The sequence below is a fragment of the Aegilops tauschii genome, chromosome 2 (genome assembly GCF_002575655.3).
Source record: "Aegilops tauschii subsp. strangulata cultivar AL8/78 chromosome 2, Aet v6.0, whole genome shotgun sequence".
Classification (NCBI taxonomy): Eukaryota; Viridiplantae; Streptophyta; class Magnoliopsida; order Poales; family Poaceae; genus Aegilops; species Aegilops tauschii.
The window spans coordinates 623562476-623575709 of record NC_053036.3 but is presented as its reverse complement, the minus strand read 5'-3'; the positions used below and the strand labels follow the sequence as shown (position 1 = coordinate 623575709).

General features: G+C 42.1%; 1 protein-coding gene and 1 long non-coding RNA gene across 3 annotated transcripts; one reads left to right on the top strand and one right to left on the bottom strand.

The window, feature by feature from the left end:
- Positions 1-1610: 1610 nt before the first annotated feature.
- Positions 1611-8471, bottom strand: LOC141041838 (uncharacterized). 2 transcript variants are annotated; one of them, XR_012203565.1, is made up of 6 exons: positions 8039-8471; positions 7682-7828; positions 6686-6797; positions 3337-3398; positions 2250-2334; positions 1611-1950 (listed from the first exon to the last, which is right to left on the bottom strand). It is a non-coding gene; the product is annotated as an uncharacterized lncRNA (long non-coding RNA). The 2 variants fall into 2 exon arrangements; XR_012203564.1 differs by lacking the exon at positions 1611-1950 and having other exon boundaries at positions 2052-2334.
- Positions 8472-8516: 45 nt separating this feature from the next.
- LOC109783737 (uncharacterized) lies at positions 8517-10584 on the top strand. Its single transcript, XM_073507511.1, has 7 exons — positions 8517-8537; positions 8678-8748; positions 8826-8922; positions 9163-9299; positions 9404-9484; positions 9602-9719; positions 10055-10584. The coding sequence occupies exons 1-7, from the start codon at positions 8517-8519 to the stop codon at positions 10097-10099; spliced, it is 570 nt and encodes a 189-aa protein (XP_073363612.1). The 3' UTR covers positions 10100-10584.
- Positions 10585-13234: the final 2650 nt, after the last annotated feature.

Below are 13234 nucleotides of genomic sequence, written 5' to 3'. Positions count from 1 at the left end.
CCAGCCCCAACCGGCTCGATTGATCGGGGTCCTGTTCATCCAGAGGCAACACCATGGGGTCCTGTTCATCCACCCCCACCGGGAACTGTTCATCCAAACCCCCCCCCCTAGCAACGCTCACTGTTCATCCAGAGGCAGCATCGATCGGCTTCAGTTAGCAGCAGTAGCGAAGGAATCGATCGATCGGGTTCAGTTAACAGCCATCGATCGATCGCTCGGGTTCAGTAACGCGTAGCCTGCAGTGCAATCACTCAGGTTTAGTTAGAGCCCAATTCCTCGCTCGGGTTCAGTTAGAGCCAACGCCTCGCACACACGCGCGTACGTGTACGAGAGAAACGCGCATCGCTCGGCCCCCGACCTCCCACCGTAACCGGGAACTCCCCGAAATTTTCCTCGCCCTCGCTTCTACCACGGTTTTTTCCGTCATGGACGGCCCAAAGAATGTCATGCAGCTGCGTCTCCGGCCTGCCCAGGACGAAAAGCCCATTTTCTGTCATTATTTTTTGTCATAGAAGTAGGAGCCCACCACATCTATGATGATACCGGGTTTTGTCACAATTATCGTCATAGAAGTGTCATATGTATGACAGGAAAAAAATTCGTTCGGCCCAAAATGTCACGGATGTGTCTTTTTTTGTAGTGAATGTCCATCTCCTGTAAAGGGATTAGCTAGCAGTTTCTCTATCATACCCGAAGGAATTTCAAAGTAAACATTTTCAGTAGGTTCAGTAGGTTGAGGAGCAACTCTTTGCTCTAGTGGTCGGGGTGAAGATACCCCAAACAAGCCTCTCAAAGGATTACTTTCCATAGTAACAAGTGACAGTAAATTTCAGCACACTATATAAATCTTTCCTTACCAAATTCCACTTACCAAAGGCGCTTCACTCCCCGGCAACGGTGCCAGAAAAGAGTCTTGATGACCCACAAGTGTAGAGGATCTATCATAGTCCTTTCGATAAGTAAGAGTGTCGAACCCAACGAGGAGCAGAAGGAAATGACAAGCGGTTTTCAGTAAGGTTTTCTCTGCAAGCACTGAAATTATAGGTAACAGATAGTTTTGTGATAAGATAATTCGTAACGGGTAACAAGCAATGAAAGTAAATAAGGTGCAGCAAGGTGGCCCAATCCTTTTTGTAGCAAAGGACAAGCCTGGACAAACTCTTATATGAAGGAAAACGCTCCCGAGGACACATGGGAATTATCGTCAAGCTAGTTTTCATCACGCTCATATGATTCGCGTTCGTTACTTTGATAATTTGGTATGTGGGTGGACCGGTGCTTGGGTACTGCCCTTTCTTGGACAAGCATCCCACTTATGATTAACCCATATTGCAAGCATCCGCAACTACAAAAGAAGTATTAAGGTAAACCTAACCATAGCATGAAACATATGGATCCAAATCAGCCCCTTACGAAGCAACTCATAAACTAGGGTTTAAGCTTCTGTCACTCTAGCAACCCATCATCTACTTATTACTTCCCAATGCCTTCTTCTAGGCCCAAACAATGGTGAAGTGTCATGTAGTCGACGTTCACATAACACCACTAGAGGAAAGACAACATACATCTCATCAAAATATCGAACGAATACCAAATTCACACGACTACTAATAGCAAGACTTCTCCCATGTCCTCGGGAACAAACGTAACTACTCACAAATCATATTCATGTTCATAATCAGAGGGATATTAATATGCATAAAGGATCTGAACATATGATCTTCCACCAAATAAACCAACTAGCATCAACTACAAGGAGTAATCAACACTACTAGCAACCCACAGGTACCAATCTGAGGCTTTGGGACAAAGATTGGATACAAGAGATGAACTAGGGTTTTAAAGGAGATGGTGCAGGTGAAGATGTTGATGGAGATTGACCCCCTCCCGATGAGAGGATCGTTGGTGATGACGATGGCGATGGTTTCCCCCTCCCGGAGGGATGTTTCCCTGGCGGAACAGCCTTACTTTGAACTCACTATCATTTATGTACTTCATTATTCCCATAAGAGGGTCTCTTTCACCTATAACTCGACATGATCAAGTAAAGTGTGCACATGTCTATTTTTATTTGAATCTTCAGAATGTCCAAACTTTTAAACACTATGGTATGACTGAACAATCTAAACTATTTGACATTATTTGATGTAAATAAAATACTCCGGTCATTCTTAGTATGCAATCTGCAGTAGTGCTTCGAAAAAACACTAGGGGAAATGACTTGAATGGAGAAATGTTGAGAGATCAACCTGCTACCTGAAAAGTGCGGCATGCCCACATAAGAGTCACTAATACTCTCACACATCTTTTTTTAATAGCCTTCTTTAAAACAATCTGGTGGAAAAAAACGTTCAAGGTCACAAGTCACAATCTGGTGGAGTATGACTCAACATACTCTATAATTTACTGAATGAATGGAGGTAAAAGTATGGAATATTTACTGAATGAATAATCAAGTAAACAATGCATGGAGGTAAAAGGAAAAAAGAAGCTAAATTCACGGGGAAGAATAGAGCAAAATAATTTAGACAGAATAATTTAAAGACAGAATAAATTTTGAAAGAACCTCTGCCATCTTTTGATATGTTGATTTACTTTAAATAAAAATCATAGACTGAAGATGCTGTCATCTGGATTACACATGTTCTTTTTCTCACTAAAGGGTCATGAGACAGCTACTGAAAACAGACTGGAGTAAATTGTTTTTCTAAGAACACACACACAACAAAAACAGGTTCATGACTGGAGTAGTACTGTAATAAGACCCAACAAAACATCTTTTGGCTGGGAGAGATTTGAGTATTTTTACATCATTTATAAGAGATTTTATTATTGTAATAAGACCTGGCCAAACATCTTGATTTTATTACATCATTTGACAGAATCTGAATGTACTGATGCAGCAATACTGTCAAATTCAGTTTGCATAAGTCAAATGGAAATTAAATTCAGCAGTACTATCAAATTATTGCAGCGAATATCATTGATACTGAAATTGGATTGTTAATTTGGAAAGGATCAATACTCCACTTGCTACAGTTGCTACTACAATAGTTACACTTGCTACTGATGAACCTCAACTAGAACCTGCTGGATATTTTGACAGTTAAAGTTTCAGTTAATTTCAGTTTGAGGAAAAGTTTCATGTACTACTCCAAGTCCTACACTAAACTACTCCAAGATCATTTTCATTTCCATTTGATCATTTAGCGTTAAACAAGCAGTGCAAGCAAGAGAATAGTGCAAACAAACTATGCAATAATGTTGTACTGCTCCAATTGATCATTTTCATTTCCAAAATGTACCGGTGTGCATCTTGAAAGTTCAACCTCTTACCTTGAAAGTTCTTTTCAGTTGCCTGGAGAACATGGATCTCCCAGACCTCAACTACACCCCACCTGCAGAAGATGAAGATGTAAGAGATGAAATGGATGAAGATGTAGGAGATGCAATTGTTCAACATGCAGGTAAATGACTCAAATGATCATGAGTAGAGAGTAAATGACTCAAATGACTTGTGTAAATGCATTGTTGTACTCCATTTGATCATATATTTTCTTTGTGCAGGTGTTGAGCAAGCAGTTCAGAAAAGGGATATCCTAGATGACAAGCAAAGATATGTTGCTTATGTTGCAATGCATACATTGTGCATGAGTAGAGGGGGAAAGTTTAAGAGAGATGACAAGAAAAATATTGCTGATTTCTTTGGAGTGGGTGTTTGGAATATACAAAGAATTTGGAAGAAAGCGATGGAGCAAATTGCTGAAGGTCTGGACGTAGATGTTTCAAGTCAGAGGAAAGGAAATTGTGGAAGAAAGCCGAAAGACATCAATCTAGAGCAAATCCCTACCATCCCACTGAACAGGAGGTCTACTATCAGGTCACTTGCCTGGCAACTCGGGTGCAGCCCTACGACACTCCACCGGAAGTTCATGCTGAAGTTGATAAAGAGGCATACAAACTGTTTGAAGCCAGCTCTGAATGAAAAGAACAAGAAGGATAGAATGAAATTTTGCTTGTCAATGCTCGATGAGACAACAACACAAACTGAAAGGCCAAAATTCAAGACCATGCACAACATTATTCATATTGATGAGAAATGGTTCTATATGACCAAGAAAAAAAGGAACTATTATCTGCTGTATGGGGAGGAAGAGCCTACGAGAACTCTGCAAAACAGCAGTTGTATTGGAATAGTTATGTTCTTGACAGCTGTTGCTAGGCCAAGGTGGGATAATGAAGGAAATGTGACCTTCTCTGGAAAAATTGGAATTTGGCCGTTTGTGAAAGAAGTTCCGGCTCAGAGGAGAAGCGACAACAGGCCCAGAGGAACATTGGAGACAAAGTCCATAGAAGTCAACAGGCAAGTAATGAGAGAGTTCATGGTAGAGAACCTACTGCCAGCAATACAAGCATCTTGGCTTGAGAATGATGTTGGGAAAACCATCTATATACAACAAGACAACGCTAAGCCTCACATCTTGCCTAACGACCCAAAATTTGTAGCAGCTGTGCAAAGAACTGGACTCGATATCAGACTAATTCAACAACCTGCCAATAGCCCTGATCTAAATGGCCTTGACCTTGGGTTCTTCAACTCGTTGCAATCTCTAACAGATTGTCTAAGCCCTAGAACGCTTCAGGATCTTATCAAGGGTGTGCTAGATGAATTTGAAAACTATGAGGTTTACAAGTTGAACAGAGTTTTCCTATCTCTACAAGCTTGCATGATTGAAATCCTGAACTATGCGGGGGCCAATGGGTATAAAATACCCCATGCGAACAAGGAAAGGCTAGAGAACCTTGGGATGCTACCTCCAAGACTTACATGCCCTCGAGAGGTATATGCAAATGCCCTGCACAATCTTGGGATAATGGAGAGAGTTGCTTGTTGAGATGCTTGTCGAGATGCTTGAGGAGATGCTTGTCGAGATGCTAGTTGAGATGCTTGAGGAGTTGCCTGTGGAGATGCTAGTTAAGATGCTTGAGGAGTTGCTTGTTGAGATGCTTGAGGATTTGCTTGTTGAGATGCTAGTTGAGATGCTTGTCGAGATGCTTGTCGAGATGCTTGAGGAGTTGCCTGTTGAGATGCTTGTCGAGATGCTTGTTGAGATGCTTGAGGAGTTGCCTGTGGAGATGCTAGTTAAGATGCTTGAGGAGTTGCTTGTTGAGATGCTTGAGGATTTGCTTGTTGAGATGCTAGTTGAGATGCTTGAGCAGTTGCTTGTCGAGATGCTTGAGGAGTTGCCTGTTGAGATGCTTGTCGAGATGCTTGTTGAGATGCTTGAGGAGTTGCTTGTCGAGATGCTTGAGGAGTTGCTTGTTAAGATGCTTATCAAGATGCTTGTTGAGATGCTTGAGGAGTTGCTTGTTGAGATGCTTGAGTTGCTTGTTAAGATGCTTGTGATTATTTGTGTGGAGTATGTGTAACTACTTGTTTGTGTGGAGTATATGTAAACCCTAGAGATGAGGCTTGTGTGGAGTATATGCAACTCCTTGAGAAGAGACTTGTGTGGAGTGCATCATTTGTATGATCATTTTCGGAAAACCCCATGTGAAATTACTCCATATGTTTGCAAAAGGCTTCTATGGACTGGATTTTACTCCATATATATGATCATTTTTGTTTGAAAAATTTCATTTAATTTTGTGTGGAGTGCATCATTTGTGTGATCATTTTTGTTTAATTAAGAGATAAGAGGAGAGGGCATTGGAAGAGAGAGAGAGAGAGAGAGAGAGAGAGAGAGAGAGAGAGAGAGAAGAGAAGAGAGGGAACTGGAAGATAATCAAGCACTCCAAGAAGAAAGAAAGAAGAGAACAGGAGAGAGAAAGAGGAGTACTCCATTAGTGAAAGAAGCTACAGAAGCTAGAGGAGATCACTACAAATCTCTAGGATATCACTACCAAAAATATGGAGAGAGAGAGAGAGAGAGAGAGGAAACTGGAAGATACTCTTAATGCAAGCACTCCATTTACAGTACTCCTAATGCTTGTACTGCAGTAAAACTACTCCTAATGCTACAGCAGTTAACAACAACTGAAATTGCTGTAATGTCCAACAATTATAGTACATTGAATATTACTGAAACTTACCAGAGGTGAGAAAATATGCTTCAAATTTTGACAAAACTTCAGTTAATTTTGACAAATTTTGACTCCAGATTTACAACTTCATTTCAGACAAAACTTCAGTCAATCACTAAATATTTTCAGATACTAAAGCTGCACATTCTTGACTAAGACAATTCTTAACAAAACTACTCCTCTCTTGAGAAGTTGGAGTAACAGAAGTTGCACTTGCATAAGTACAGAAGGTACACACACTAAATTTTCAATTTTCTGAAGAAGCACATGCAGACCTAAGACAATTTTTCTGAAGTTTAATAAAACTACAGAAGCTGCACCACGACTAAGCTACAGAATTTCCCTCGCCAAAGCAATGAACATTCATGACTAGCAAGGGAACTGCAAGATTAACAAGCTACTCTGAAGCTGAAGCTACAGAAGTTGGGAGTAATAGAAGCTTCATGAGAAGATTCATAGTGATGAATTCATGAGAAACTTCTTTGTTAATCTACAGAAGCTAAAGAAGATAGTGAAGCTACAGCTTCATGTGTAACAAAGGATACAGAAGCTTCATGAGTAACAGAAGGCTACACAAACTTCATGAGAAGTTGGAGAATACCATGAGGACGACAAGGTAGGTATTGCAGCAGCAGGCTTCTCCCTCCATGGCCCTCCTCTCCTCTTGAATCGATATGGGCAGGAGCTTTTTTCTTCATGGCCTGGCCTCCTTCCTTCACCATGCAAGGAGTTTCAGTAGACAAGTTAACAGAAGCTATAGACGACAACTTTTAAAAGAAGCTACAGAAGCTTCATGAGAATAAGTTTCAATGATTTTTTTTATTCAGGACAAGTTTGATCAATCCAATGATTTGTTGTTTCTCATTGTCAGTATGAAAGATTGATCTCATGTTGTTTATTTTGCAGCATAGGGAAGTCCTTTCTGCAGGACAAAAATTTGTGGTGGATAAAGAGGCAAGAACCAACAAGTAATTGATCTCTTTTCCTAATGGTCGAACAACTGCAGCTTCAGTTTAAGCAATAAGAGCCATATTCAGGTTAGAGATATGATTAGAAACACTAATGCCATTCGCGATATAACCTGATTTCAGCCCAGGGTTCTTAAGTTTTGTTTTCTGGATTTGAGAGAAATTCAATCAATTTTTTGAGGAATTTTGATGAAAAAATTGAACGCATTTTGCTTTTGGCTCGATTTCACATGTCACTACCTTTTTACTAATTGTAAATACTCACAGAAATCACAGTATATCGATACTCACAGAAATTTGGATTCTTTTGAATAAAGATTTTGAGGAAAAGAGCACTCTGGTTCAGTCCAGTTCAATATCCATAAACATAGTGTAATGTTCAGGGTTCAGTGTACGAGCATAGCTACTTGAGCTCAATACCAGTTTAGCACTTTATAACAAAAATTGCAGCACAAGGTAACTAGGTGAAGCTGCAGATTCATGACCAAGACTAGGTAAGAGAAGCTACAGAAGTTCATGAGAATATTAACGAAGACACAAAATTAGCTCCACTACAGGAAAGAACAGTACATGAATCTACTCTTGGCACAACACAACAAAGTTTACCAAGATGTGTACACAAAGTTTACCATCAAGGTTGTGATGCTGCGCTGCATCAGGCTCTACCGGAATGAAGTTTGTGATGCTGCACTGTCCATGGCTCTGTCATGCGCTGTCCATGGCTCCTGTCCAAGGCTCTTTCCTACTCTAGCCTCTAGGCTCTCTACTCCATCCATCTGGCCAAATCGAAGAGGAAAACAAATCAGGGAAGTTTAACTAATAACTACAGTTTACCCAGCCCCATGGTGAGAGGAAAACAAGCTACAGTTACCACACACCCAAATTCAACCCATCTACTGCGGCCGGCCGGTTATCAAGTTCAAAGGTCTTGTTCAAAGGGAAGAACAAGAAGAATCTGTTCCATCAAAGAGGAGACGGGGTCAGACCTTCATGCAGTACAAGGTCCAGATGCGGCTCCACCTCCACCTGCTCGGGCTCCAGCTCCTACTGCCGCCGTCTTCACGCCCGCGCCGGTGCCGCTCCGGCTCCGCTTCAACGCCTCCTTCATGCCTCTCCACAAAGCAGATCGAGCGCCAACACACTCAGATCTAGCGCCAGCGCGCGCCTCCTCCTCGCCCAGCAGCGCGTTGCCGGCGCATAAAAATGGCAGCTTTCTGCATCTACTCCTCGCCCAGCAGTGCATTGCCGGAGTTTGAGAGGGTGGCGCGTTGGGAGCGGTGAGCTAGGCAGCGATGCGTGGGGAGCGGTGAGCTAGGCGACGGTGCGGAGCAAGATGCCGGCGAGAGGGCACATCGACGGGGAGAGGACGGCGTCGCGCATGAGAGAGAGACGAGTGGTGGGGAACGAGTGGTGGGCGGCGTCGGGCGAGAGAGAGAGGGGAACGTGTCGGTCGGCAGGGGTAGAATGGGAAACTCAGGAAATTTCGTAGCCTAGGAAATTTTGTACATCAAATCGTTAAATGACATACATTTTGGAACAGAGGGAGTAGTATTTCTTTTGTCCCCAGCTTCGGCAAGGTGAAATCCTAGCTAACAATTCTACTATCTATTGCTATTAATTTTTAGGACCACATAACTTTTCTGTTGTGTGACTATCGCCTAATACCACCTTACAAGTATGGCGCTATCATAAGCTGGTAAGTACTACTATATTATGGATGCGTTTTGTGACTTCGACCCCACCTGTGTGCGTGATTATACTTACGTATTCCTCTGGTGTGAATCAGTGGAATGTTGGCCATGAATACATGGACGAATTTTTTGCCTGTTGTGAGTCTTACTTGGCTGAAGATGGCATATTGGTCCTCCAGGTTAGTACATCAACAACTAAGTATATTTCAAAACGATTTCACGGCTGAATTCCACTGTCATCAAGAACCACAACTAAGTAGTATATGCCTTCCTTTTGGTGCATAAAGAACAAATATTAGGCCTTATTCTTTTGGATTTGGCAGAAAGCCAAATGAAAGATACTCCTTACTATATACTATATCCAAGCAAGACCTTAGGTTTACACGATCATGAACTAACTATTATACATGTGTGTTTAGTTCATCTCAATTGCAGAGGAACGGTACGAGCAATACAGAAGAAGGCCACACTTCGTCAAAGAATACATATTCCCTGGCGGTTGCATTCCTTCTTTGGCCCGTGTAATGTCTGCCATTACCACGTCATCAAGGTTCAGGCACGTTTTACATCAATCGATCGGTGATTGATTGGTTACTTCATGGTCATTGCTGGATCTCCATCCATTAAACCCTACCTAATCTTGTTGCGCACTGGGTACAGCATAGAGCATGTCGAGAATACTGGGCCCAACTACTACACAACTCTGATGCACTGGAGGGACAACTTCATGGCCAACAAGGAGTAAGTATCACTTGTCATTCACTATAGAAGAATGCTGCTGTGACGATTATATACATATATTGTTACAGTTGGTTGTTCAGTTAGTATTAATTTCTTACTGCTTTCGTTTTCTTGCAGTCAAGTTTTGGAACTGAGCTTTGATGAGAAGTTCATCCGTATATGGGAGTTTTACCTCATATACTCTGCGGCTGGTTTCAAGTCACGAGCAGTTGGAGATTACCAGATACGTATTTATGTATGTATACATGCTCTTTCTATATATTTACCTATGTTATTTCCAGACAAATGGAAGTCATATACTCCCTCGGATCTTAAAAATATGACTGGAAATCAGCAGGCTCCCCAATACAGCAACCATTTATTTTCAGTGCAATAAATGATGAAATTAATAAAAATTTAAATGGTGACAGTGTTTTCTTGGGAAGACCTAAATATGTGATTTTTACATATCAAATTAAAATATTAGTGGCAAAAGTTTCAAGATATTGCCAAAATAATTAGGTCTGAGCCTTCACCTTTCAGGCACTGATTGTGATGTCTGACTGGCTGATATATATATACTGCATGCAGGTTGTTTTCTCTCGTCCAGGCAACCGTCGGCTAGGCCTGCCTTGATGGCTAAAGCCAACTTATCCTTCTCCATTAATAAGTCAGGCCTGAAATGGCTTGCTCATACGGGCAGCCTAATCAGGTGGTTTGGTGATCTATCTTCTTGTTTTAATCATGAAATGTTTAGTTTTCATGGCAGTGTATTATCTATCAATAAACTTGCATGTGTTTGCAAGTGCTACATTAGCCTGGTTACTAGAATTTGATAATTGTATCAGAAAGAGTTGATGTCCTTGATTGTAGTTTTCGATCTTTTCCATGTTTGACATTTGTGATGTTGGTTATGGGAGAGAATGGATGTTTCTAATTACCATGTTCTACCACTAGTCATGAAGATAGTTTGTTATGCTTATATATGGGGTACCACATGCATGTTTTTTTAGACAGAATGCCCCATACACCATACAAGAAAAAGAAAAGAAACCAGATAGATCAAAAGAAAACATGCATGAATTGCTCACACCATACATAACACTGGGATGACCAGTGGTTACAAGCACATAAGTGGTGGTTCTATCATTCTATGCATTCAACTTGCATCTACCGCAGATAGATCAAATCAGGTGCAGGGACACGTTACAACTACCACTGCAACTTAAGCAGTTGGCCCTAATCTGACCATCCAAAACATGCAGCCAAGGGCTACGATATGCTTGCCATCTTTCCCCTGTTCCTACCCGTTGCTCTTTTTCTTTAAAAACAGAACCAACTGTCCAACTCTATGAATAGACGACGGAACCGAACCATTTACAACACAAACTGCGCTAGGACCTTTTTTTTCTTTCTTTAAACATAACTGCACGCTTCATTGCCATCCTTAAACGGACAAAATCTGAACAAAACGGATGTCCGTTTGGGGTCGTGCCTTGTGGAGTCGGCCTAAAAGCTAGAGTAGTCTGGTTCTGCAGGCCAATAGCAGTATCTATCTACACGCGCTTCCTTCAATGCTCGACGATTGGTGCATCATGTGTCTTGCATGAGCAACCTCGTCAGTTTCCACTCCAGTCACGACTTCCGCGATGCATCGACCGTTATGACCGAGGGGGGATGTCTGCCGTTTACCTTCGGATTCTTCTCCATTCTCACCGTCCGCGTCACTACCGTTGTGACTGCGGGGGATGCTGAGCATCGTGATTAGTTAGGAAAGATAGGATACCTTAGGATTTATTCTGTCTTGTCTTATATTTCAAGTTGATCATGTACTCCTTGCCCACAAGGCTCAAGCAATACATCAACAATGTCACCAATTTCCTCTCTATTCCTCTCTTACAGTTACCTCGATTAATAAGGATTGCTCCGGACCAACACATTGCTCCGGCACGCTTGCTTCAGTCGCCATCAACCCGGCCCTCGCCACCCGCCATCTTTTCGGTCATACATTTGTTGTATTTCTTTCCAGCGTCGTTCATGCAACCCAATGAGAAATTCTTAGGAGCAGTAAATCGACACTATACCAGTAAAAAATATCATTCGTTTTTTTTACATACTGTAGTATATGACGACAAGATCAGCGCGTCAGGAGAACTAAAAGCTAGAGTGATAGAGTCTGGTTCTGCAGGCCAATAGCAGTATCTATCTACACAGGCTCGCTTCAATGCTCGACGATTGGTGCATCATGTGCCTATGGGCCGGCGTGATTCTAGCTGAGACCGATCGAGCAAGCTGTACCACAAGATTTTTGGCAGGCCTCGTGACTGAAAAGACGAACGAAGCTAGCCGCTGCATGCACACTGCGTGCAGGAGGAGATGGACCCGGCACCGGTTCACGACATTGCGACGACCGCCGACCTGCCGCCGTCGTCCATGCGGCCCTGTCCTGCTGTCCATGCTCAAGCATGTGTGCGTGTGGTGACACTGACCGCTTTCGTCGGCACGCACTGTATCATCTTCCTGCGGCAAATGCACTGTCGCCATTTGCATTGCGCAGCAGTGTCTCAGGCGGCCGACATGGTTGGCTGGATAGGCGACTACGTGCCGACTTCCAACACGTCTCGTCTCTGTCATCAAGCACAGCTAGCTAGCTAGTAGCACGTGGACGCTGCGTACGTACGTGTCCTCGCCTGGTGTGCATGCATAAGGCAGTGTAGCCCACATGCTTGAGTAATACTCCATCCGTCTCGTAATAATTGATGCATTTAGAGGCGTGTCCCATATTAATTTGACGCTCAAAGACGTATTTTAGTGCTAGCAAGATACATTCATTATTATAGATATATCTTAGACGTATTTCACTGCTAGATATATTCATTGTAATAGATATGTCTATTTGAGTCAATTAATATGGAACAGGGTTAGTAGTACTCCCTCCGTTTCTTTTTACTCTGCATATAAGATTTGATCAAAGTCAAACTACAGAAAGTTTGACCAAATTTTATATAGAAAATATGAACATCTACAATAATAAAACTATATAGTATGAAAATACGTTTCATGATGCATCTGATAATATTGATTACATATTGTGAATGTTTATATTTTTTAATATAAAGTTAGTCAAATTTTACAAAGCTTGACTTTGACCAAACCTTATATGCGGACTAAAAAGAAACGGAGGGAGCATTTTCAAAGAGGGAAGGTCTGCCATTTTCACACGAACAATGAAAGACAACTAAAGTTCATAGAGTCAATTTATGAATGAGACTAGAATGAAAACCACAAAGAACAGAAGTACAAAGAAGAGAAAGAACCCACCAGAGTCGCCCTAGCTAGACCTCAACCACCATATGACCGCTGCTTGGGGTTAGTCAGAAAGATCTTCGGAAACGTCTCAAGGAGGAGGAAAATGACGTCCGTGGATGCATGTTGTCGTCATCGACATAGACCCTGTTGAAAAACAAGCTTTCGATTAGAACCGCGCACAGTCACCTCACCAATCCTCGAGAGTGTCTGTTCGGCAACACCAACAACCTTCATCACTCCTCCGTGCTGAACGGGCATGATTCAGTAAAGAGGAGGTACTGTACACAATGCCTTCGAAGAAAAGGAAGACACCCTTGAGTGCCTTCATCACCAGGATCGGAGAATAAGATCTTCGCTGGAGCTTTGAGCCTCTCCACCTAACAAGCCCTTAGATCAACTCTAAGAGAGTCGTCGTGTCGCTATATTGCATGCTTTGGTGCATGCACCATAATGCTTTGGAGG